The 26,693-nt window shown below is 32.9% G+C and overlaps 1 protein-coding gene across 1 annotated transcript in view; it reads right to left on the bottom strand.

Annotated features, from left to right (window-relative positions):
• The window catches only part of LOC126831518 (titin), a 354,899-nt gene that overhangs the window by 311,617 nt on the left and 16,589 nt on the right, over positions 1–26,693 (bottom strand). Inside the window, exons 6-18 of the mRNA XM_056103456.1 lie at positions 26,195–26,287; positions 25,318–25,431; positions 23,822–24,002; positions 23,059–23,282; positions 22,402–22,524; positions 21,722–21,913; positions 21,180–21,294; positions 20,249–20,613; positions 19,710–19,901; positions 19,215–19,402; positions 17,998–18,257; positions 17,314–17,445; positions 15,900–16,447 (exon numbers count right to left, since the gene is read on the bottom strand). Of these exons, the coding sequence (XP_055959431.1) occupies positions 15,900–16,447; positions 17,314–17,445; positions 17,998–18,257; positions 19,215–19,402; positions 19,710–19,901; positions 20,249–20,613; positions 21,180–21,294; positions 21,722–21,913; positions 22,402–22,524; positions 23,059–23,282; positions 23,822–24,002; positions 25,318–25,431; positions 26,195–26,287 (2,727 nt within the window). The remainder of the gene's footprint in view (positions 1–15,899; positions 16,448–17,313; positions 17,446–17,997; positions 18,258–19,214; positions 19,403–19,709; positions 19,902–20,248; positions 20,614–21,179; positions 21,295–21,721; positions 21,914–22,401; positions 22,525–23,058; positions 23,283–23,821; positions 24,003–25,317; positions 25,432–26,194; positions 26,288–26,693) is intronic.

Raw genomic sequence — 26,693 nt, 5'->3', positions numbered from 1 at the left:
CATTATTTAAAACTCATACTTTATAGAGATCTGGTAGATTATAATTAAAGGTATCATATGTATTATATTTATATTTTAATAAATGTGTACCTATTATTCTTCAGTGATATAAGTGATATTTTTATCATTATCTCAAATTAAGGTGAGAAATGGTATTATGGTATTAATATTAATTGTGAATATTAAACAATATTATATATTTGAACCATTGTAAACAAAAAGTGTTAAATCCAATTGGTTTTAAATACCAACCCCCAAACAGAACTGTTTTTAAACAATTAAAATCATTATCAAATGTCTCAAATGATTGATCACATGAACTGAATTTGCTGTACCTTATTCACAATCATGGCTTACAATGTAAATATATGTGAAGTATTTGTGAGGTTATTTTTAACCAGATATATGAGTTTTGGTGGACGGACATTTCGCCAGTGGATATTTCGGCCAGTGGACATTTTAGCTAGGACGTTTTGGCCAACGGCTGTTTCAGCCAATTGCCGTTTCAGCCGACTGACGTTTCGGCCACTTTTATAAAAATGTATTTAAAGAATTTAAAGGGGACACCAAATCCAGAAACTTGCAGATTCTGATGTTTGGTGCATGGACGATAACTACGCAATGGCACTCAGTATTTTTATGCAATTTTATGTCATCCAGGGTCGTGTATCAGGAGTTTTTGTTCTATTAGTGTACTTTTACAAAAAAAAAGTCTCAGGCAACTTATTTATTAATGTTTCATTTGTTAGAAAAGCATAGTTATAATAAACTTTGAATGCTCTGTAGATCTTGCTCTTCATGCAGTGTATGGCCCACAAGTATAGATACAGAAAAGTCCTAGGACAAATTCTCCTAGGCCGAAATGTCCACTGGCCAAAACGTCATAAATTCAGCGATTTTTATTCGAACTCGACGGTTTCCATCCACTGGTAAAGACCACTACATGCAAGCAATTTATTTTTAAGTAAAATTAGTCCAAATATGACCTAGTTTGTGTTGAGTGAATGCTACCCCCCCCCCCCCCCCCTCTGTGTCTCTCTCCGAACTATGGTAAGCTGGATTAAATAAATGATTAATGTGTTCAGGTGCAGGTGTGTAAGGTATATTATATACTACTGTATTAATGATAGTTTGAATGTTTGGAGTCTGGTATCTTAACACAGCAGGGTGTTAAACTGGGCAGTGTGTTATCTGTATGGTGACTGATATACTGACCAGCCAGACACTTACAGCAGACACTTATAATTCAGTCATCATTTAGCCATGATGTAACACTTCCATTACAGACCCAATAGTTATATCATGCCATAAATATTTAACTTTAAGGACTCATTTACAGACAATTAACTTTACAACTCAGTCTACAGTACACATAAAGTTTGATAATCTAGTATTCTCTGCTAACAGTCAGAGAATTTTCTAGAAATTGTAACATCTGAACAAAGATCCCCTGGTTGAAATTATAATCCTGTCTGTATTCAAAATTCTACTTAATTATTTTTTTTTTCTTTTCTAAATGTTTCTGTTCACAATGAGTGCATGGATTAATCCCCCGCATTATTTGCCTACCTGGCTGGACATAACATTTCATTTTTATTTAGTTCTGAATATATTAGCTGTTTGAATGAAGACGATTTGCCGGGTTCGAGTGTTTCCACTAGCAATATTACCAGACCATTATTGTAAATTACAAATGAACTAGTTAGGAAATATTCTAGGCTAGAGAGTTAATGCCAGGTCCAAGTTTTGTGTATCATTAGAATCGCCATTTTTACCTGGCTTCAACCTTCCTGATTTTACTCAATAAATGTGTAGGCCATATTAACCAGTTAATTCTTGTTTGTCAAGTCCACGTTTGATTCAAGAATGGACAACTTTGCGGAAAAGTCGTTAGGCAATAACGCCATGTCAAGGCTAGTTTTGACATGCCTCTTTTTTCAGAATAGAGAAGTGTCAGGGACTTGAAAACATATTTCTTAGTTTTAGGTTTAGATTAGATGGAAATGAAATCGGGTTTAACGTTCTATGTTTCTGTATAATCTGGGTTAATGACGATGGTAGAGTATATGAAATTTATGATGACCTTTTATGGCATTAAAATTAAAATCAAACTGAGCTTAAAATAGTTTTTGAAGGGAAGAACTTTTTTCAATGACAAAATTTTAAATTTAAATTGTTTGTTATGGGTGGGTAATGGACTATGTACATTCATCATTTCGGGAGTGTATTTCGTTGGACTAAGCTTCATCATGTATACTAGTGCAATGGTGACTCAGTGAGTAAGATATTGGCTCGCTAACCTGGAGGTCCCACGTTCGATCCCTGCTTTTGCCAAGAAAGGTCATAAGGATTTTCGGGTGAGGTTCCCCTTGTCAGTGTTGCAGGACAGATGGCCTGGCAAGGGACAATGTATGGTCATTCGGATGGCATGAAAAACAAAGGTCCGGTATACCCAGTGGAATGCATGTAAAAGATCCGTTGGCAGTTGGAATTTGATATAAGAGTAGGCTGTAGTGCCGCTGTCCGGGTAAAATTTCCCTCATTTCATCACATATACCAAATGTATTCAAGGTAGTAAAATCATACTGATAGAAAAAAATGAGTCAGAAAAAGGAGAATGGTATAATGATAAAGTTAGAATACATGCAAGACTAATTACCGTACACATAAACTTTTTCCTCAAATTTCTTACTTTCGCAAAGAAGGTTAAACCAAATCTTAATTAAAGGTAATAATCAATTTACCGAAATAATGTCATTTTTTGTTTAAAAAAATGAATTTGAACTAATTTATCTATGAGATATTGGTCTATAAATTATGTTAATGTTAAATCTATATTCCACTGATCTTTTTTAACAGTATTCTTTAAAAATTATTGACAGAGCAACTAATATTGTTGGTTGTTTTTATTTTTTACTTAGATTAAAATATGAACTAATTAACTTCAAAATGTTATATTTAGTCTTACATATTGTTAATGGCAGAACAAAAAAAACAATTAACAGACTTATTTTGTGAAATATTTTGTTATTTAAATGTGTTTTGTGATTGGATTGGATGTACATGTATATAGAAATGATCCATTGGTATTTAACCTTTAAATCCCTTACGATGAGGTCAAATATAAGGTCACAAGATCACTGCAGTAGGAAGACTATCTAATCTACTCTTTAAATTGGAAAATCTATGATTCACAGCTGTGATGAAAAAACTTTCAAGCAAACTTTATGGTCCAAAATTTTGTATCCAAATTCCAAAAAGAATTTACTTACTCTGAGAATGGCTAAAACAACTTTTGATCTTCCTGACTGCACAGCGACCGTACTAATGGTCGTAGTGGAAGGGGGAATTTCCGAAAGGTCTGTAAGTTCCGATAGTCTTCCAGACATTTTGATAAGTCCACAAAGTCATACAACACACACATAAAGGGATTATTATACACAATTAACTGGTTCGCGATAATATATACACAAGCCTTTTGTGTTTCGATGATAAATAGGCATGCATGCAATTACAAATTTACGGCTCTTAACAAAATTTCTTACTGAAGAGAAAACCTGGATGTACCCTAACATATACTAGAACTCATGGAATCGGTAAAACTGATGGGGGGGTCAGAGGTTACCTGACAAGGATAAAAAGTCATAATAATTATCACAAATTATGTTTAGGATCAAAATATATGTACATATTAATATCATTCATATTTGTTGAAATAATAAAACAAAATTACACGAATTTTCCTTAGCTAATTTAAATTAAATATAAATGTCAAAATTTGCCATTAACCCTTTCATGATTTTGGACTCTCCCACTGCAGTGCTGAACCATTCCTCTGTATTGGCAATGGGGGAAGCAGTCACCCATATATGGAATGGTGATACTGTAAGCATACACCTTGCCAGTTTGTTATAACGCAGTTAGTTGTAGGTAGATAGGAGGAACATCTTTACATTACTTGTTGAGTAATAACAAATGGTAGAAATATACCAATGCCATGAATTAACTAATGAAATGATTTACTTATAGTAAGTACATAAATGTTGTTAAGAATCTACTCAAACATCTGAATCTTGAAAGAATCAAAACATCAAGTATAAAGATTACACTTAAAGTTCCAAGAAAGCAAACAATTGCTTTGAATTAGTGTAGGCCTATCAATAGTATGGAAAAGGTATCTTCAGAATCTACCAAAACTTCGGAATCTTGAAAAATTCTGAACACTGAGTATAAAAATTCACCCAGATGTTTACACTTGATGTTTCTAAAACATAGAATTAAATTGAATTAAAATTAATTTTGAGACTAAACATAAGATTATTTTTATTTATGTATGAATCACAAGGAAGGAGAATATTTTCCCTGGACAGTGGTGTTGACTGTCACAACATTTTTTTATGTGCTAATGTGGACAATTGTTGTTTATCTAATCCCAGCAACCAGACATCATTACAGTCCCAAATGCATTAGTTAGTACCAATTGCCCTAAATACTCAAAGTTATTATATCGCTCTAACCTTTTGGATTCAACTATAATTTAATAAAATATAACACAATTTTAATTTTAATTAAACCGTGATCATTTGGTTTGTGGTTCGAATAAAATCGAATAATTGGCATATCGCCCCGTTAATATCTTTTAATTACAATATAATATTCTCCCGTTATCTAACTTGGGTCTTACTGACCCTATACTCCTATTGCACAATACTGGCAAAAATCCATTTGGAAAGTTAATATCTGAAACAATCTTCTTGCGAATTTTTGGGAAGGGCAACGTCACCTGAACCTTCTGTTGCTAATTGTACAACACTTAGTGTTAAAATATATACATGGGTCATATTAAAGGTGCCTTAAAATATTTCACATTTCAAAAAATATTTACATATTTTCTTTAATACATGACATTCTTGTATATTAAAAACAAATAGTGTTTGCATATTCTACTTCCAAATGAAAGAATAATCAATTCACACCAATAAAAAGATTTTTTTGAAAAAATACCCTTGAAACAAACGAAAATGGTTCTAAAGCACATATTAATCTAATACGAATGTATGTAGAGTGATTTATATTGTAATTTTTGATCAAGTATGTTTGGTGAACAGTTCAAATTGAACGGCAGTCGTTTACGCCTGCTTAGTCCATTTTACAAGTTTTTTACATTATTATTATTTTGTCACTTGTGAATCAGTCATTACTAATTACTTCCACATTGTCTTGTAGGATATGTATTTCTTTGTTCATTACAAAATGGCACCCAAAACTAATTTAATGTTAATTGTGTCTTAAATATTGGATATTAGGATCCTATTTATTCACAGCAAGATACCAACATCAATATGGATTGAAATAGACCAATATTGAATTCTAATTTGTGTTGTTAATTTGAATATTATGGAAATATAAGATTTAGCTCCTTTAAATCCTACAAAATTTGACCAACTTTTCGCTTTGAAGAAAGTAAATAAATGAGTAACGATCTATGACTAAAGTCGGGAAGAGCAACAACAGTAGTGATAATGTTTATCTATGTGTCTGCACCTAACATATTTCCTCAGAATCTACTGATGATTAAAACCCAAGACAAGATAGATATCTGTTACCATTAATAGATTATTTACATTCCACTTCTTAATATATCTATATATCTATAAATAACAGATTAAAACAATTAACTGGTCATAAAAGGGTTTGATGATACTTAACCTAACAAATACAGAAAAACCAAGATTGGAGTTTTAGAGGTAACACCCCTCCGCCCCACCTATATACCCACCACCAGCATATTTGCTGACGCTACCCAAGAGTGATGGAAAAATTTAGAATACAGATAATGGTGCATGAAGTAATAAAACAATTAAAGTTTGTTTTAGATTTTTCCCTAACCTCTTGTTCCTAGATCGAATTGTGGGCATAAAAAATATAGTAGGCATAAAACAATAGGGAAGAACATAAATATGCTAGAATAAAATGTAACTGATATACGTGCGGTATAAAGAAATACAAAGCTTCACGAAAAATAACTTCTTCAGAAAAACTTTTATAAACTTTACAAATGTGGGGTATTGATTGGGGAATTGTTTAAAGCTATATGATATACCCTCTCCATAAAAAAGGCTTATTAGATACAGTTGTATACCACTGTTTAAATCACTTTATGTTAAAGCAGTTGATCTGTGATTTAAAGGATTTGGAATCCCTTGCCAACTACAATATTGTGTAAGATGAGTCTATAAATGGAATAACAGTCCAAAAATGGTTCAGTTTTATTTAGATTTGACCCTGACCAGGGAATTATCTACCACTGATACTTTTTCTTCCTAATTAAATGAGTAATTTTGGTTTAAGCTGTGAAAGATTAGATATTCTCCAAAAAATGCAAATGACCACCAGAGGCTTTAAAGATATGTTTGAAGACTTTAAATTGGTTATAAATACAAAATCTCTGGCATAAACAGGATGTCTTGGAACAATACAGATACTGTTTGGTTGTTAGTTGGTTATTTGAGAATATCGAGACAGAATAGGCGTGGGCAGACATGAGTTGTTATCAGATCAGTACAACCTGGCTGTATATTGCGCCTGCTGGGAATCCGATTACTATCCACAGGTAGATTATATACCTGGTCAGCCATATATACATGCTACCGTCTTACAAGAGGAAATATACATTTGATCATATTAAACCTATATTCTCATAAAAAAAAACCTGATTAGCTGACCTTTCACATTTCACTGGTATTTGGTCCAGTGTTATTCAACAGATGTTTTGGCAATACTAACAAATGAGAAATAATATAAAACGGCCTATACAGTCTACTATAACAGTAATATTTTGAGACTAAAATGGTTCAAAAATCTTTGGTTAATCTTAAAATGCCATCAGTCAAAGATAAATAGTTTATAAAGGGAATATAGTTGATTTCCAAGAATTTCACAAAACAAAAACTATTTGAAATTAATTGCATCCAAATGAAACGTCCAACTGGAATGATTGTCAGAAAATCATTATTAGGGGCGGATACTGAAGATCTTTTGCTGAAAAGCGGAATAGATTGTGAAGGTGGAATAATATATTGAACACTGTACTAGAATAATGCAAAGCCCTACACTTCCAAGAAAAAAAGGTAACAAAATTTGATATTGTTTCTAAAGTTTCAATAATTAGACCTGAACTGATGTGGAACTCTGGTCTCGCTTGACAACGTTAAAATCAGTGAATCTGGTGGGACAGGGCCTTGGGACTTTTTTTTTATGTTAGTAAATTAAATGCTTATTCGATGAAAAATCAAACTAAATCAAAGAAAACATTAGTATGTTAGTGCCATACACTTAACAGTTTTTGTCACTTCCTTGCAATTTATCAGAATTTGGATTTTACTAATCAGAATTACTTTAAACAACAATCTGGATTATTTTCAAAGCTTGATATGGCATACTTGGTAGAGAACACACACAGAGACGGGTAGATACGCAATTTCTGATGGAATTATCTATGTTGTCGTTACCCTTCTAATTTTCATGGATGGTAAATAGATAGTAAGATAACTGGTTGTATGTTTATGTGCATGTTTATTTTATCTTAAATAGTTTGTTTTTTTCTTGACTGACATACTTTTAAAAGTGCATCTATATTATTAATGGATCATAAATATTTGAAATAGGCTACTTTAATCATAAACAAAACAAAATGTCAGATTTTAGCCATTTGACTTTCTCAAATCAGAAATGGTATCAGGTGTTACAGAAAGAGTAAGCAGATTACAGAAAGATTAAGTATATTACAGAAAGCGTAAGCATATCCTGTATAATGCACAACACCTGTCACCACTTGAGCAATGGTATAGACGTAATTAATATTTGCAGCAGAAACTGTGAATATTTAAATCAAAACAATGGTATAAATCAACCATCAACAAAAACACTATAAATCAAAAGCATATGATGAAAGATATGTAAGTTCCTGTTAGTTCCAAGAATCTAGAAAGCACTGCCAAGACCTTTAGGAAGAAAACAGAGGTAGCGCATGATGTGATTACCTGCCAAAAGACAAAGTGACTTGTGTAAATATCAACTGGTTGAAAAAAAAGAGGCAGTAGAAATAATCAATTACATACATAAAAGTTTATATTCTGTACTTGGTGTTCAATATCTCCTTCACCATCAAGGTCAGAGGAGTAGAAGTCACCATTATTAAGTGGGGGTGGGGGGACTAATCTAAAATTAACTATGAAACCTTCTACCAGTTAGAGTGAGAGAAATATTAACCTTCACACAATCTCGTTTAACATTTATTGAGTCATTGCAGAGAATGTAGACAAAAAGTGAGAATTTGTCAGGTCTATAAGTTTTTTAAAATTTACTTGAGAAATGGGCTTTAATGTCTACTCGGCACGTAATTGGCTTGCACGTAACTTTAGCAATAGGAGGAAACTGGATAATCCAAGAAAACATATGGGGTTGGTAAGGGGAGCCTACTCCTTGTCACATACAAGCATGGGGTCGAAAGCATACCACGTGACTCAATGACAGACCTTAGGATCTAATGTGCACGCATTATACCACTCAACCACCCGACCCCCATTATAGAATGAATGAACCAGCGGCTGCCAGGCAGGATATGCCCACACTTTCGAGAGATGGATAGAGAACAAGCTAAAAAGAAAGTGATTTTTCCTACAATCAAGGGCCATAATTCAGGAAATTACAATTCGATATGCGCAAATATCGAAAGGAACCGAGATCTTTGTGTTATAAACTTACATTTCAAGTTTCAACAAAATCGGATAAAAATTGTGACCTCCATAGGGTCCACAACCTTGATATACCATATTTTTACGCTATTTGAGAACAAAGCGCTGCCATTTTGTCTGTCAGTTTTGGGCCGGTTTTCATGAAATTCGAACTCAGCCGTCCTTATGGTGTAACGGGGATATAATAATACGTTTTTTTAAAACTGATAAAAATTATGACCTCTATAGGGTCCACAAGCTAAAAACGCGATTTTTCATACAATCAGGGGCCATAATTCAGGAAGTTACAGTCCAATATTCGCGAATATCGAAAGGAACCAAGATCTTTGGGTTAGATCTTTGGGTTATAAACTTACATTTCAAGTTTCAACAAAATTGGATAAAAATTGTGACCTCTATAGGGTCCACAACCTTGATATACCATATTTTTACGCTATTTGAGAACGAAGGGCAACCATTTTGTCTGTCAGTTTTGGGCCGATTTTCACGAAAATCGAACTCAGTCGTCCTTAGGGTGTAATGGTGATATAATAATACGTTTTTTTAAATCGGATAAAAATTATGACCTCTATAGGGTCAACAATCTAAAAACGCGATTTTTCGTACAATCAGGGGCCATAATTCAGGAAGTTACGGTCCGATATGCACGAATATCGACAGGAACCGAGATCATTGGGTTATAAACTTACATTTCAAGTTTCAACAAAATTGGATAAAAATTGTGACCTCTATAGGGTCCACAAGCTAAAAACATGATTTTTCGTACAAACAGGGGCCATAATCCATGAAATTTCATTCGATACATGCCAATATCGAAAGTAGCCGAGATCTTTTGGAGATAAACCTATATTTCAAGTTTCATCAAAATTGGATAAGAATTGTGACCTGTAGATTGTCCACAAACAATTGTGGACGGACGGACAGGGGCGACGACAATATACGCCCACATGAAAAACAAATACATACATACAGAAGTTACGTTTTTTTTTCAAATCCAGTTGTCAGGAGCAGGAAGCTTACATAACAAGTTGCTTGTTTATTTAAAGAGAGAGAGAGAGAGAAATGGGGTTTAGCGTCCATTCGACACAAACTAGGTCATTTTTCAATTCTATTTCAATAATTTGCTTGCACATAGGGTTCTTTAGCAGCAGGAGGACCTGGAGAAAACCCCTGAGGTTAGACAGTTACAATACACATGCTTAAATCCACAACAATTTGATATTCTGTTCTAAGGTGTTTTGATAAATAAATAGCCAATTTAATCACCTGAAAGATGTTTTGTTTAAAATTTACAAATATAAAACTAACTGCTTTTCAACAGCACAATAAAGTACTTTGGATTTTAACTAAGTCCTTTTCCCGAAGAAATAAGAATGGAAATTTTTACAGGATTTCCCAAAGAACAAAAAATGAAATTGGTGTGGCCTAAACCAGAAGAAGCGCAAATAACTACCACAACCTCACTTCATATTTCAAACAGCTTGATATAATTATTATTAACGTCTTAGACTAATCTATTAATTGACGGTAATCATATGTATAATTGTGTTAATGAATCAAATAACAATTAACTGAGATTTACTTTTTAAAAAAAACAATAAACTTTTTAGTTCAAAGCATTTAATCAGTACAAAATATTTCTGAAATTGAAATATCTTTTAGAAAAAAAAGTTATATAATTTTTTAAGTAAAGATTTATTTTCTTGTAAAAGGTGGTTATGAACTTTTGGAAAACATTGCAAACATAAAAATCCAAATCAGATATTAAGGTTGATGTATAACCAGTTACCTTGGAAACCAAGATTTTGGCAAAACCACAAAAAAATTCAGTGGCAACTTATCTAACTGTTCTGGTATTAAAAGATGAGAAGGTTGTGTACCAAAAGTCTTGCTACCATTCTATCAGTAATAAATGTTCTTACAACAATGTACAGATAACCCAAAAACATTTAACATCAGAATTAAGAGGAGTGAGCAAAATTACAACAGAATTTTTCTGAAAAATGACTTTGAATGGAACTTTCTAGAGTATATCCCTAAAAGGGGCCTACAAACTAAGTAAAAACATTAACTTCTTTTGGGGCTCCAGGCTTTCTCAGTCCGTCTCTGGTTTTATGAACTGAACTATAGGGAAAGCCACTCAATATCTTTAAAAATTACTTAATTAAAAATATTTCCCCTCTTCAATAGCTTGGATGGAGCTAGGATGTTAAACCCCATTTACTTCCATTTCTTATTTAAATTTAACAACAATAAGGGTTACAAATGTTCTTTAGGTAGTAATTTAGATGTCTAGAGTATTGTTTCTTTAACCAGAAATTCTGATTCAGACATTATGCCATCAGGTTCCAATCCCCCTCTACCATCTCTATATATACCAAATACAATTAAACTAATTTGCAAATGACATCATGATAAAAAATTTTTTTTTAAATATTTTGTGAATAGCACTCCTCTACACCTGTTTATGTATTGTAATGCATAAATGTTTTAATTTCAGACAGCCCGACTTTATTAGCTATATATTACAGGAAGGAAATACCTGAATGAATGATTGTAACAAGTTCCTACTTTTCTGTACCCACTGGGCTAACAAAGACAAACATATGCCATGCAGTATGCTATGAGGGAAATTATAAATTCCAAGTATCAAGGGTACATGGGACCTTGTTTTTTTTCATCCCATCTAAATGACTAGATGCTGTTCCTTGAAAGGCCTGTTTAACATGGTGACTAGGCGGCGCCACCCGCGCCGCCGCGCACTGGCAAAACTGTGCTGCCTACTGAGCCCAAAAGTTGAAGACTGGGCGGCAACATACATACATTTTGTACATCGCTGACAAGGTTTTTCTCATGTGCCAATACTATATCATGGTGCGTAGGTTAACAAATTGTCTTTCTGATTGTTTTATGGGTATATTTCTGTCTGCGGGTCAGCCGAAGCAGTGTTTTGATCTCAATTTTACAGGGTATTAATCAATCCATGGTTTAACAAGATGCCAAAACTAATAGTGTATCAAATCTTCGAAACTATTTTTTAAGTGCTCAGAAATCAACACCTACTAGTTGTGCTCGCAGGTCGGGCGACCAAATCCTTAGACGAGGCTCTGACCAGTGCCCTACCCACTGAGCCACCGCAGATCCTCTGGCAATAACAAAACAAAACCCCATCCAAACATGTGATATTTCCATTAAAATATGTTTAATATGGTAAGAATGGTAAACGAAGTCAGGTGTTACTGTTTGTAGGTGTCTTATATATTCTTGGTATGTCTCCTCTATTTTTAGTAACAATTTCTTATGTAAACTGTGACTAAGCCTATAAATCTATTTAAAATAAAACTTAATGATTTTAACAGCATGGGATCGCAAAAACATACCGAGTGCATTAGGAAAATCATAAAAATGTTATATGCCTCGTTACCTGAATAAAGATAAATCATGCAATGCTCCATCTATATAAAATGAACAAATTTCATGTTACAGAGATCTATATTCATTTTTTACCAGTAGTAAGATAATCTTAAGAAAGAGAACCAATTTTAATGTACAGTAAAGTACACACAACGCCAGTTAGATCATTTCAGTACTTTATTTCCATAATTCACTAGTGCGCAGGCGATCTTTAGAAGTAGTGGGAGGAAACTGGAGTATTTGGAGGAAATGAGGTTAGGCAACAGACCCTATTCCTTGTTACATATTAACCTGGGAAAGACCCATAACTTAGATAGGTAACATAAATATGCGCAAATTAGACCCCCACCTACCCTTACCATTTTAAATAGTAAAAAAAGTACTATAATTTAGTGCACTCCTAAAATAAGTGAGAAAATGTTAGGAAAATGCGCCAAATTGTAATAAAAAATCACTTTACTTGTTAAATATTTGTTCATGGTCTAACAATAATATTATATTAAATCAGCTACATGTACAATGCCTGTAATATTTCTGATATTTTTCCTTGTAAAATTGTGACATAGATGAAAAATTTCTACTTCATCATGATAGGCGTAGTCAAAGGGGAGAAAATATTCAGGAAAGTACCCACAATTAAATATTAGATATTTACGGTTCACGCTAAGAGATTGGGGAAAGCAACCACAATTAAATATTATACTAAAGCACAATAAAATACTGCAAAGTCTACCATACTATTGTTTTTGCCTCAATAATTTAAAGAATAATTTCCAAAATAAAGTTAAGTGGTGAATACAAAACGATTGGTACATCTTGATATTAAATTTATGCCTTTTTTATCATCAATATATAGCTTTTACAAACAAAATATAAAATAAATCATCAATGGCTAAAACTTCAATGATTTAAAATAACTATAATATATAATTTCATTTTCAATGATAACTGTGTGTGTCTTACTAATATATTACAGCAAAACTATACAAATTGATGGCATCCGTGGTCAAAGGGGAGATAATATTCAGGAAAGCATCCACATTTAACTATTAGATACTAAGGTATAATAGAATATCGGGAATACAAAGTCTATCATACTGTTGTTTTTGTCTGATTAATTTAAAGAACAAATTCAAAAATAAAGTTATGTGATGAATACTAAACAATTTCAAATTTATGTTTTATCATCTATTTGCTATAAGAAATTTGTATAATTTTTACAAACAAAGTATAAAATAAATTATTCCAGACTAAAAATTTGATGATTTAAAATAACTATAATATCAAATTTTATCTTGCATGAAAACGTAACTGTAGATCTTATTACAGCAAAACTGTACATAATGATGACATCCGTGGTCAAAGGGGAGATAAGATTCAGGAAAGCACCCACAATTGATATTAGACATTTACTAAGGCATTATAAAAATACTACAAGTCTATCATACTATGTTGTTAGTTATAAGATTATTATATAATTTTTACAAACAAAATATAAAATAAACTAATCTGTGCTAAAAATTTGATAACTAATTTAATAACTAATTATATTTTCAATGAGAAATTCAACTGAATAACTTATTAAAGCAAAACTTTTAAACTGTACAGAATGATGGCATTCGTGGTCAAAGGAGAGATAATATTCAGGAAAGCCCCAGCAGTTAATCACTCTATTAATAAGACTTACGGTATTAAAAAAATAAATTTAAAATTAAAAGTGGTTATTTTTGTTTAGGGAGCAGCATAGATTGATGGAATTTTAAAATTGTCATATCTTTGTAAATACTTAACGGAATTGAACCATTTCTGACTGATTGAACTTTCACAATATCGTAGTTGTAGTGATAAAATGTAACATGCTAAATAATGTAATTAACTGTGGTGGCTTTCCTGAATATTATCTCCCCTTTGACCACGAATGCCATCATTTTGCACAGTTTTGCTGTAAGAAGGTACTCAGTAGAATTTCACATTGAAAATAAATTATATATCATAGTTATTTTAAATATCATAATTATTTTAGCCCATATTGATTTATTTATATTTTGTCTGTAAAAGTTATATAACTTTCTCCTAACAAATTAATGATAAAACATAGATCTATAATTACAAAGAATCAATAGTTTTGTATTCATCAAATAACTTTATTTGGAAAATATTTCTTTAAATTATTGAGACAAAAATAATAGTATGGTCAAATTTGGAGTATTCTTAGTAAATATCTAATATTTAATTGTGGGTGCTTTCCTGAATGTTATCTCCCCTTAGACCACGGATGCCATCATTCTGTTCTGTTTTGTTGTAATAAGACATACAGTTCAATTCTCATTGAAAATAAAATTAGATATTATAATTAATTTAAATCATTGAATTGAAGGTTTAGCCATCAATATAAAATTATATAATTTGTATTAACAAAAAGATAATGAAACATAAAATTGAACTCATCAGGGATAAGCTTGTTTTGTATTCATCACATAACTTTATTTTGGAAATTATTCTTTAAATTATTAAAGCAAAAAAAAAATAAGATGATAGACTTTGCAGTATTTTATAGTGCTTTAGTAAGTATATATAATATTTAATTGTAGTTGCTTTCTTGAATCTTCCCTTTATTCTGAGCGAAATTATCACTGTATGAAGTTTTGACAAGATGTGGCACTGATTGTTTATTATCGTAAAAACAGTACATGTTATCATAGGCGCACAGGCCAATTTTCTGTGCAGAGCTGTATCATTTTTGCCTAAAAATACGGCGGCAGTGCCGGAAAAATGAACCTACATAACTGTACCACTAAACAAACGTAAAATTTCGAAAAATAACGGTAAGTAACGCCTAGTGGAACAGATTTTTTGGAACTGCAGCTGGAGTTTGAGAACTAGACACCCTGAATCAAATTCAGAATTTGAAACTCTGAAACTGGGAATAGTATCACCCACCCAATTGTCAGTAAAAGTCAGAGATTCTGGACACTTCATTTTGCGGGAAGAATAATTTTCATATTTTTCCTTTTATATCCACTAAAATTTGATTTTTTTCATCATTTGGCCACTGCCGGAAAAATTTGATGATAGCCTGAAAAAAATTGTTTTGTCTGCCTGACTCTGCCTATGCTCATTATTTGGGACTTAGCCTCGCTATGCCATTCTTAAATTAAATCATTAAATGGTAATCATATTTCAATCCATTTAAATCTCCAACCTCCGATGATCTAGAGAGGTGATTATAGGCTTGGCATGTGATTAAATGTCTAAATAATAATTTTGGATAGTCATATTCAGATGGATATTTTCTAAATAACCTAAAAAGATTAAAGTTCCCTTTTAATTTAAAAATACATGTATCGGACAGAATAATGCCACTAGTAGTCAAATGGGAGATAATATTCAGCATATCACACACATTAAAAGAAGTCAGAATAGGCATTTCATTTCATCCAAACTTTTTGACACTGTCAATATTATGGAGAACACCTGTTGGCACTCATACAAATTTGACTCTTTAACACAGTTCAGGTCTTCAGTCAATTACATGCGAGTAGATCCTGTACTGAGGGAGTCAGAACGTGATTTTACTATTAGAGCCAGACTACCAACAAAGTTTCAGCAATGGATATTCATATGGAAATAACTCCATAAACAATACAGCATGGCTGTTGGTTTGCAGACCAAATGAATCAGATGCACTGTGTTAATCTGTACTGGTAACTGTTTCTAAATTAAACTCACCTTTTCAAGGTCTGTATAGAGATCACCAGTTAGACTAGGAGCTTCAATAAAAACTGGTTTAGCATAAGCTGCTTGTAGCTTATCATCTGGATGGATGGGTGACATTTGTTGACTTCCATTATAACTGGATCTAGAATTCCTACTGCCTGGAATATCTCTGGAATTTCTACTGCCTGGAATGTCTCTGGAATGTCTACTGCCTGGAATGTCTGTAGAATGTCTGCTGCGTGGACTGTCTTTTGGGGAATTGTACACGGGTTGAGAATGTACCGCTTCCATGGTTTCTCCAGGAAGACGAGGTGATGGTTGCTGGCTTCCATTGTAACTGGACTTAGAGTTCCGACTACCTGGGCGATCTTGTAAAGAGCTGGATAAGTTGAAACTAGGATGAGAATCAGAATAGCTTAAGCTGGGTTGAGATCCATGATGATATCTGTTGATACTCTCATTTGGTGAATGTATCTGATCATGTAACGAATCTCGTATGGCATATGACTCTCTACCTATATCACTACTATGTTGGGATTGTGGAGATAGTTGACTGGGGTCTGAAATTAAAAAGTTCAACAATATTTGCAATCAAAACACAGAAAAATAAATAAAGTACACGCTCGATGTTCTGGTTTTAAAAAATATATCAGGGTTCTATAAGTGGTGTTTAATTTTACAAGTATATTATTGTCTACGATATCACTTCCGTGGAAGCGGACGTTAAATAAAGCTATTTTACACACACACAAGTATATTATATTTATTAATAATTATTTGTGATACCTGTTCAAAAGTATTTGTGTGTGGGAGGGGGAAATCAGAATCAAATATTGTTTCAAAAAGAATCACTATAAAAATTATCCCTCACTAAATACAACAGGCCCAAATGTCAAGCTAATTTTTAAACATAAGAAATTTTCTGGTCATAAAATATAAAGTAAACAGCAAACAAGATCTGAAAGTTCCTTTTATTTGCAGTATTAAATAAACCAAAGCCGAGTCACTTTGATAGCATATAAAATATTATAAATTTTCATATATCCTGGGAGAGAGGTTCGAGTGTGCTTTAAATCATAAAGTTTGTCATTGATTGGTGTGCCTTTGATCCCAAGATTGTACATGACATGGAGTAGGGTCGTCTGCCCAACCTCATGGGTTTTCTCTGAATCCTCCTGTTTCCTTTCAAGGCTAAAAGATCCCTACGTGCAAGTGAATTATTGAAATCAAATTGAATATGTTAGTCCTAAAATGACCTAGATTGTGTCGAGTGGATGTTAAAACGCATTTCTATCCTCTCCCTGTCATATATCCAATATACTGAAATATTACAATACAACTAGAAGAAATAATACAATTTAATATACACTGCAATGCAATACAACTGTAATACTTATCCCAAATATATAATGCATAGTTTCCATACCTGAATATCCCTGCCCTGGACCAGCAAGAGCAGCAGCTGCATGATAACTTCTCATGGCTGCTATACGTTGTTCTATTTCTGGATATTGAGGAGAATCTTGACTTCCTGTACTTGCCAGTGAGTCCATTGAATCTGGAACAAATTTCATCACCCAAGTTTCAATGCGAGGATTAAAGTTTGAAAATAGAGCTGCTTGCTCACCATGTTCATTTCAAAACATAAAGTAATTGTAATTTAAATAAACTATTTGTTTAATCTTAATTATCAACAAATTAAAACCATATAAATTACTTGTCCTACTATGCCACAATTAGTGTCATATTGGTGGAATTTAAGTCTGAGACTTACGTCTACCAAATAACATTTTTAAATTTCTTAAATTTATACCTGTACACAGCTATTTAAAGATATGTTAATTTTACATTTAACAATAGCCTTAAAACCTAAACCGTTAAGAAACAAATGGCTATAAAGAGCTCAAATACCTCTGATAATCTTTATAATGAGAAAACAATTTGTGTTTTATTAAATTTTGAAATAAAATGATTATGAATTTTATCCAAAGAGAATTCAGGTTGCCATTCTAAAGACAACCCATGGAATTTTTACTCACTGAAAGCAAATTCAAATTGTGATACTTCAGATGTTTTAAATGACAATAAAAAATAAACTACAATAGTTTACCTTGTGGCTGGTGTTTATTTCGGTCGTTGCCAAGTCTTGGTCTTCTGGTTGACAAGCGTTTTGGGGGATCCTGAATGTCAGCAACCTTGCGTCGTGAAGACGTTCGTTTTAATTTGGGTACAAAATTTGGATTACTTCTATTCTGTACTAACTCTGACCAATATTTCTGCAAATCTCCAGCTTTGCGATCCATTCGTCTTAATTTGGTGTTAATATTATCTACAGCTTTTTCTCCTTCCCCACTTCTTGGAATGTCTTGTCTAAATTTAATAAAAAAAAAAAAGATTTCAATTTGTAATTTTAAAGAGCTGCTTTATAAGAGCTTACCATGAGCCGTTCAATACATGTACTAAGTTGTTCCTGTTTACACTGTGTTATATTCTTCATGAGGTTGATGAAGTTTTAAATTAGAGATGCAAACATTAAAGGTCACCAGAAAAGCTTCATAATTTTTTTTAAATAATGCAAGTAATTATGTCAACATATCCTTTCCATAAGGATAACACCTTCCCGATTGTCAATGTTACCTGCGCCACAGTTAAATTTTAATGTTAGCGATTTCCGCCATTCTCCGTGAATAGTCGTAACTTTCTGCCAATATACAAGCTGTTATGTCATTTTAGTCCCTCTACTCACAGAAATATAGACTATAATATGAGCAGAAGGACTAAAATGAAGACATGGCTTGCTTATTGGAGGAAAGTTACGACTACTCACAGAGAACAGTGGAAATCTGTATAAATTTACCTGTAGCAGAAGACATTGACATTCGGGATCATGTTATACTTATGGAAAGGATGTGTTGACATAATTCCTTGCACTATTTTAAAAAAATTATGAAGCTTTTCTGTTGACCTTTAATATAGTGACAGGATTGTAGCTATAGGCAGTGGATGCTTACAGCCTGTCCCGCATCCATTTAATAGTACATGTACTTTTATTGTTTATTATTTGCATTGTGATTGGTTTGTTTTCAGGGTTTCTGATTATGTGTGGCATGGTTCTAACAGAAATTGATATTCCCAGATATTTTGTCAAAATTTGGCATTCATCACATTGGTTAATGACTGAATAAATCCTAAATAGAAATAAACTAGACCAAATGTTAATGGAACTGTTACTGATCTTCAAATATGGATCTCCATTAAATCTGTGAATGCTAGCTAGTCATTTGTCTATTATAGAATTTCCATTAAACTGTAATTAAGTATACATACCTATCATCTATAAGAACAGGTAAACTAATTCTGTCTAACAAAGCTTTACCCATCTGTACAGTATCTTCATAATCTTTTATCACTTTATCTTTAGGTACTTGATATTTAGTAAGAACTTCATCTATTGTAATTTGACGATCTAAAGCTTGACTTATTACAACTAGAATTTGTTCTATTCGATCATTCACCTGAAACAGACAATACTCATACTATCATGTTAAACTAGAAACAAATCTTAGACCAAACCAATATTTGTTAGGCTGTGATTGATGGATTTTGGTGAAGAGTAAGCTGAAATACCACTGTCCTGGGACATTTTTTGTCATTAGCCTGAAGGTGAGAGGGGTCATAATTCTGGCCTACACCTATATCCAATTTTAACTCTGGATTATAAATCCATTGTGAGCACAATCTTAGGTAGATACATGGCCAGAACATCACAGTGGAGTGTTATTTTAGTTTTTTCATATTAAAATAAATGTAAACACTATTCACCTTATCTGATGCTGTCATAAACATGGACGCTACTGTCAGACGGTTAGCTCGTTCTCCAGTTCCTTGAGTAAAATGTTTCCAGGCTTCCTCTAAACGATAGGCACGTTCATTGTTGGGTGCTAAATCATAGCGTAATGATCTACGCAGCACTAAGGCACCTTGAAGTAACTGTTTACCATATTCATATGTTCCCTAAAAATGAAAAGAGACTTGACAAAATTAACAAAATTTTAATAATAGGGTCAATAACTCTCTTCAGGTTAAAAATGACTAAAGTCGAAAATAAAGGTTTATATTGTTTAAACATACTGATTACTTTAAAGTAAATGGATCAGAAATCTTACAAAAGAGTCCTCTCCAAAACAATGTCATTATTTTACAAAATGGCAGTCAGTGAAAAACAAAATAAACATATGTGCATATAAACAAAACAAGAAAAGAATAATGATTTAAGTTTGAAAATGGGCCTCAACTTTTTTTTGAACTTAAACCCAGTCACTCAACATTCTCATAATCTGTCATGAATAAACGCAACTTACCACTGCTGTTGATTCAAATTTTTTATGTTGATCTTGCAGTGTTTCTGATTCTTGTGGACTACGACCTAAATCTTGATGTTCTGTAACCATAACAGTACATAGTTCTTCTATCCAATCAATAGCTTTATCTGCATCACGTTCACATGTTCGTAATTGTAATATTTGTTGTAACTTTAATTTTCTAACACCAGCCAATTCATCACATCGTAATTTCCGTTCTTGTAATTCTTCTAGTTTTTGATTGATATGTTTGATATGACCATCATAGTCTGGTGTGATGTCATTTCCAAAAGCATTTTTAATTGGTCTAGACATTTCGTCTAGTAAACTCTGCCCATCATTAAGGGTTTGTTGAGCTGCGTGATCTGTAAAAAAATATTTTAAATTTGATTAAAACTTATTCTGTTCAACCTGTGTAATGCTATTTTCTACTATCAAGCATATTTCTTTCTCTTCAAGTCAAGGGTTTCTCGTGACTGCCTTTTTTTTGAACAACTATCTTAGATGGACAACCAATTTCATCGCTGCACAATGATGATGGGGTTGATCCTTAGATCTATCCTATAGTCCATACATGATTGTGACAATGCAAGCGTTTCTTGGGTGTTATCTTTATACACACATGCAGATCTCATAAAGAATATTGAAATTTAATATACTCATGTATGATTTATGTTGCAATAAACTTACTTAAAATTTTGATATTTAACTAATTCCAGAATTTATTTTAAAATTAATTTAAAGCAGTATGAAAAATAAATATTGAAACCAATTTAACATGAATGCCAGTGATTGTAATGGCTGAATGAAATTCAGTGTGGGATTGGTTTGGTAATTTTAGTCTGACTTTGAGGGAGGATCAAACTGTTATTGATTCACGGACTGACAAGGTTGTAGAAAAAATTTGACACACCACTAGAAAATAACTTACCAATGTCATCACACATTTGATTTAACTTTTTAATTGCATCTTCTGCTTCTGTTACAGTTTCTGCTGATACATCTGAACAAAGTAATTCTAAAAGTGCATCAAGTTGTTGTGAAAACTGAAAAGAATATCAATAAAACTGCAATTATCCACTAACTTGAACTTGTGTTTAACTGATGAAAGCTCTGCATGGCATCACTGCAGAAAACTGTGAAACCAAACGCTTCGATACTTATGTATCAAAAAAGCTGATTCCCACTAAATCGAATAAAATAATATCGTTACCAGTACATCAAACAAAACTGATTTAGTTCAATTGTTGACTTAAAATCTGTAGTCTGTGCTCCTAAAATGGCTCTTTAATTAAACATTTTGATTTGAAAGACAACAATTGGCGAATCAAATATTCAATTCATACGAGAACACCGAATCAACTAAACCTATATCCATCACTATTGGTTCCATGTAACTGAATTTAATTTGATTGATTCACTTAAATTGTAACTATTATTAATTATATCAAATCTAATGAAATTCTAACTCACGTCTTCTGCAAATCTATGAAATCTAACTGAGGTTATCAGTAGTATTTTTCTTCTTTCTAATCTGGAAGCAAAACTACGACAAACTGTATCCATATAATCTCGTTCTGCCCTTATATCACTTGATGCTGGACTTTCTTCACTTAATAATTCTTCACCTTGATGTCTTAATTCAGCATACTGACCATAAGTATCCTAAAATAACATTATTAAGAAATAATGCATGTCACCACTGAAAATAAGAATGTTAGTCTCAAAAAGATCCTGGCTATGTTGATGAAAAATCAAACTCTATTTTGATCCCATCTTGGGCTCTGGTGGCTCAGTGTGTCAGGCACTGGCTTGCTAACCAGGAGGTCTCGGGCCCGCTCCCTGTGTTGAACAGCATCTCCTATTTCATGTGCAAGACTGAAAATGCAAGATGGCTTCCTTTTGTTTACCAAACAACAAGTGAATTAACTTTGAGCAACTCTCAACATATCTATTATGTATACAATGTGTAAACTCAACTGGTAAAAAAAACCCAATGTAATATATCATTCAGTAATGTTGAGTGTAGATTTAATTTTATGGATATTCATGGATATATCAAAATAACTTCACTACCATATCAGTATACAATAGGGAATATACATATGAATTAAATACATATTATGCCTGATGTTAGCCTACTGCTTACTTACTGTGCATTTAATCTGCAACTCTTCATGTCTTTTTCTAAGTTCTTCAGCAGTTTCATAAGAATCACCAATATCTGTTCTAGATGCTAAAAGCTTTTCACCTGGACCCAAAATCCAATTTACCACCTGAATAACAGAGACACAATTATTTTTAAATTCCAGACATTAAAATGAAAATCATGGCTGAATGCATATATATAGTGGTAACAAATAAAAATGAAGTGAACATAGAAATCAAGATAATCCATATTTGTAAAACAAAACATTTCTCATATCATAATGTCATTATTTAGCCTATTTTATTGCCTTTTTTCAGTGTGTCTGAATTTGAGGAAGTTGACTGTTATTATTGTTTGGCCGTCATGATCTGACAGGATATGTATATTCTATGGGGTTTATAGATTATTGTTAAATAGACATATATTTTTGGGGCCGTGGTGGCTCAGTGAGAAAGACATATGCTTTGCTAAATGAACCAAATGAATTATAGGAGTCATTTTCATATTAATGGGTATGGAGCGAAGTATAATTTGTAAGTATATTAAAAGAAAGTTGCCTAATACATTTGATGAAGTGTCTCTAAATTCAAGAAGGGCCTCTTATTATACTCTTGTATCAGTTACTCCTAGAGCACTGAATCAGAATTCAACACAAACTTACTGTTTTTATACTTCTTTTCCATTCTTCTGTCTGCATATTCATGTTTAGAGATTTATCCCGATCTTCTAGAAAATCTTGTAGTTTGTCCACCCGATTCTCTAGATATTGTATGACACGATTTACTTGTTTCTGTGCCTCTAGATTATCTAATGTACTAACAGATTCATTTCCACTGTGGAATCGACCATTACCTTTATCTTGTAAATGGGATAAAACATCTCTCCCTAAAAAAAAACAAATTTTAATTATTACAACTCTATCAAGAAATACAACAAAAATCTATTAGAGGTGGTATCAGGTGTTCCAGAACCAGTGAAAACTTAGGCTGCGTTTTTAAAATATGTTGTAGCAGGTTATGTGATACATGCAAACTTTGAGCAGTTTTTTTCCCAGGGCCAGTGTGACTTGAAAACTCTGATATTGGCAACATATAAATGATGCACAATATTAGATCTTTGTACGATCTGAAAAATATCTTTCTCTAGGGTTAGGGTTCGGGTTCAGGTTAGGTTTATAAATTACATGTCAAATGTACAAATTAAAGCTGTAACAACGGTGGATTATGGCTAAAACTATCCTGAAGGATTAGGGTTAGATTTGTGGGTATAAACATGGAAAGATATTTCTCTGATCGTACAAAGATCTAGTATCATGCATAAATGATGATAACTCTACCAATTTGTTTAGTGCTATTAATTTAATTTCTGAAACTACTAGAAAAGAGGAGAATAAGCGCTGGTTATCAATTAAGCTCATTTCTTACCCTGCCTTATAACTTCAGTAGGTGCAGTCATTATAGATTCTTGAAAATATCGATGTTCTCTTAAAGCTTCTAACGGACTAGCATGTGGATCTTTCATATTGTATGTTCTTTGTATTTTAACTTCTTCATTATCTAAATGTTGTACAATAGACTGGGCATCTCTCATAAACTTCTCTTGTTCCTAATAAAAAATAATGTAAATATATAAGTCCTACAGATACACTGAAAATTCTTTTTGAAAGTATTCGCACAGTAAGAATGAGGGAATGAAATGGGGTTAACATCCTACTGTACTGCTCCGACTGGACTAATGAAGTCACACGTAAGACATACAGTCACGGATTGGGCCATCGGGGGATCGGGTGATCGCCCGAAGGGCCGGTCGGGCAAAAAATAAAAAAAATAATTTTGCCCAATTCGTCTAAAAATCCTTTTTCTGCTGAACATTATCTGGGGGGGGGGTTATTGGACCGGCCATGGAGCAATGATGATCATGTTGTATGTGGATGGTGGCTTTAACGGGGCGCGACGCCATCACTGGAGTCTAGAATGGGCTGGTATAATAGACTTTCTGGGCCGGGTTTGCTGGGTGTGGGCCGGAATTTGGAATGGGGATTCCGAATTTCATCCGAAAATTTCATCGGATTCAGCCGACACTGTCGCCCGCAAATTTACTAATTATTAAATCACCTGCACCCTGCCAATGGTTCGTATATCAAAAAAAAATTAAATTTTAAGGCCTCAGCAAATTTTGGTGATAGCTGGTCTGCTGGCTGAATTTGACAAGAGATTATAATCAGATATACCACCAAATCGCATATTTGGGGTTCATTTTTCAAAATTTTCCCAGGGGAGAACACCCGGACCCCACGTCCGGGCTCCGCGGTCAGTAAAAGCGGCCGCTCCGACAGGGGAGCCCGGATCGGTTCCCGGCCCCAATCCGCCCCTGCATACAGTGAAATTTTGTCCAGACAGCATTTGAATTCCAACAGTCAAGGGTTCTTTTACATGCAAGCCAACTTATACAACCAGATGCTTTTCCATACCAGGCCCTTCATAGTGCACAACTGACTAGTGGAAACCATGCTTGAAAATCACAGGAAATTTTCTAGCACAGTAAGAACAAAAGTCTTGGAAAATAGGAATTTCTAGACTAACCTATAATAATACATTTATCTGACATAATGAGAGGGTGGCACTGGAAAGTAGATCTGTTTGGTTCCTAACAGATTTATGATTATCTTTTGTGGATTACCGAACATACACGTGATGTTTATTTTTGCACCATTTAACACTCAAGAAATATTGTAGCTTACAAAGGTGTTTGTAATTATTTACTGAGTCAATGAGATTGTGATTTTAAAATGTGACACCACCTTGGTTTTGGTGTGTGTGTTTGTTTTTGTTTTTTGGTGGTGTGGGGGGGGGGGGTGTTGTATAACTTCAAATTCTTCAATTTTAACTTCTCTGTTTAGGTAATACACAAGTAAACTTACAAGTCTATTTTGTAACCAAATACTATGATTGTATGTGAGATAACCTCCGACCTCTTCTGGTAATTGATTTCTATCAATACATGAATGAAGTTGACTCTCTACCACAAAACGAGGCTGAAAATACAATACAAATAAAATACACAATAAAAATACTCACATTATATCTGGTAAATCTACTATATGAATACTCAACTCAACAACCACAAATAACAATTTCAGAATAACATGCATGAAAAATACAACAATATCAACAGTAAAATATCTTTAAGTCTTTATTTTCTCCAGATTAGTTAATTTAGAATATAAATTTATTGTTGGTCTAAAATTATGAAATTAAAAGAATTAAACATGGCCATAGAATTAACTATACATTTCTCACCAAATGAATGAGACGTCTTGACCTTTCAAAATTTTGTCTTTATTGCATACAATCAATAATATAATTTTGTTTTAATATACTGAGATACATATGTCTCGTTCTTATCTAATACAGAATCTAATTAAAATAAATCTTAAAGATTAAATGAATGGATATATAATAGAATTAGAGAGAGAGATAAATAATATCTAAACTCCACTCAACACAAACTATGTCATTTCGGGACTAACATATTATGCTACATTTCTATATTGATGATTTATCTGCATGTAGGGGTCTTTGACAGTAGGAGGAAACCAGAGGACCAAGAGAAAACAAACATGGTTCGGCAGGTAATCTGACTCCTTGTCATGTACAAGTGTGGTGTCGAAACCATAACAGACCTTATGATCTAAAGTGAATGTGTTAGACCACTCAAACAGGATATATGAACATTGTAACAGTCAGGCCTTATGATCTAAAGCTCACTTATTAAACAATATATAAAGGGTATAATACCTGAATATTAACGCTATCTTTTCTTTGATTAGCTCTTCTATCATATTCCATTTGTAAAACATAAACTTCTTTTAAATAATCTCCTAAACATTGCTGAAAATGAATTATTTAATATAAAGTCAAATAAGTTACATATTGAGTTATTTATATGATAAATGGTATGTGTAAATTCATTAACTGCATTTATCGTGAAGATGTGTAAATCCACTATTTGTGTTCATCAATAAAAATTATCCCCATGTAGTATAATCATTATCTGAGTTTTTGTACAGAAATCAACATATGTAATATTCTGCTTGCAATCTATTAAAGGGGGAGTATATTTTGAACCACCTAGTTTTGTTTATCAGCGAATATACGCAAAAAGGTTAAGAATCTTGGCTATAGATGTGGTGTTCGATAGAAATCAATCTGAATTCAAAACTCCAATGCTACATCATTATGAACAAAATGCATAACTCTAAATTCAATGATGACAAACACCAACAAGAAAAATTTT

This window comes from Patella vulgata, chromosome 9, assembly GCF_932274485.2.
Source record: "Patella vulgata chromosome 9, xgPatVulg1.2, whole genome shotgun sequence".
Lineage (NCBI taxonomy): Eukaryota > Metazoa > Mollusca > Gastropoda > Patellidae > Patella > Patella vulgata.
Note: the sequence above shows the minus strand (reverse complement) of the source record. Positions and strands in the feature narration are given on the sequence as shown.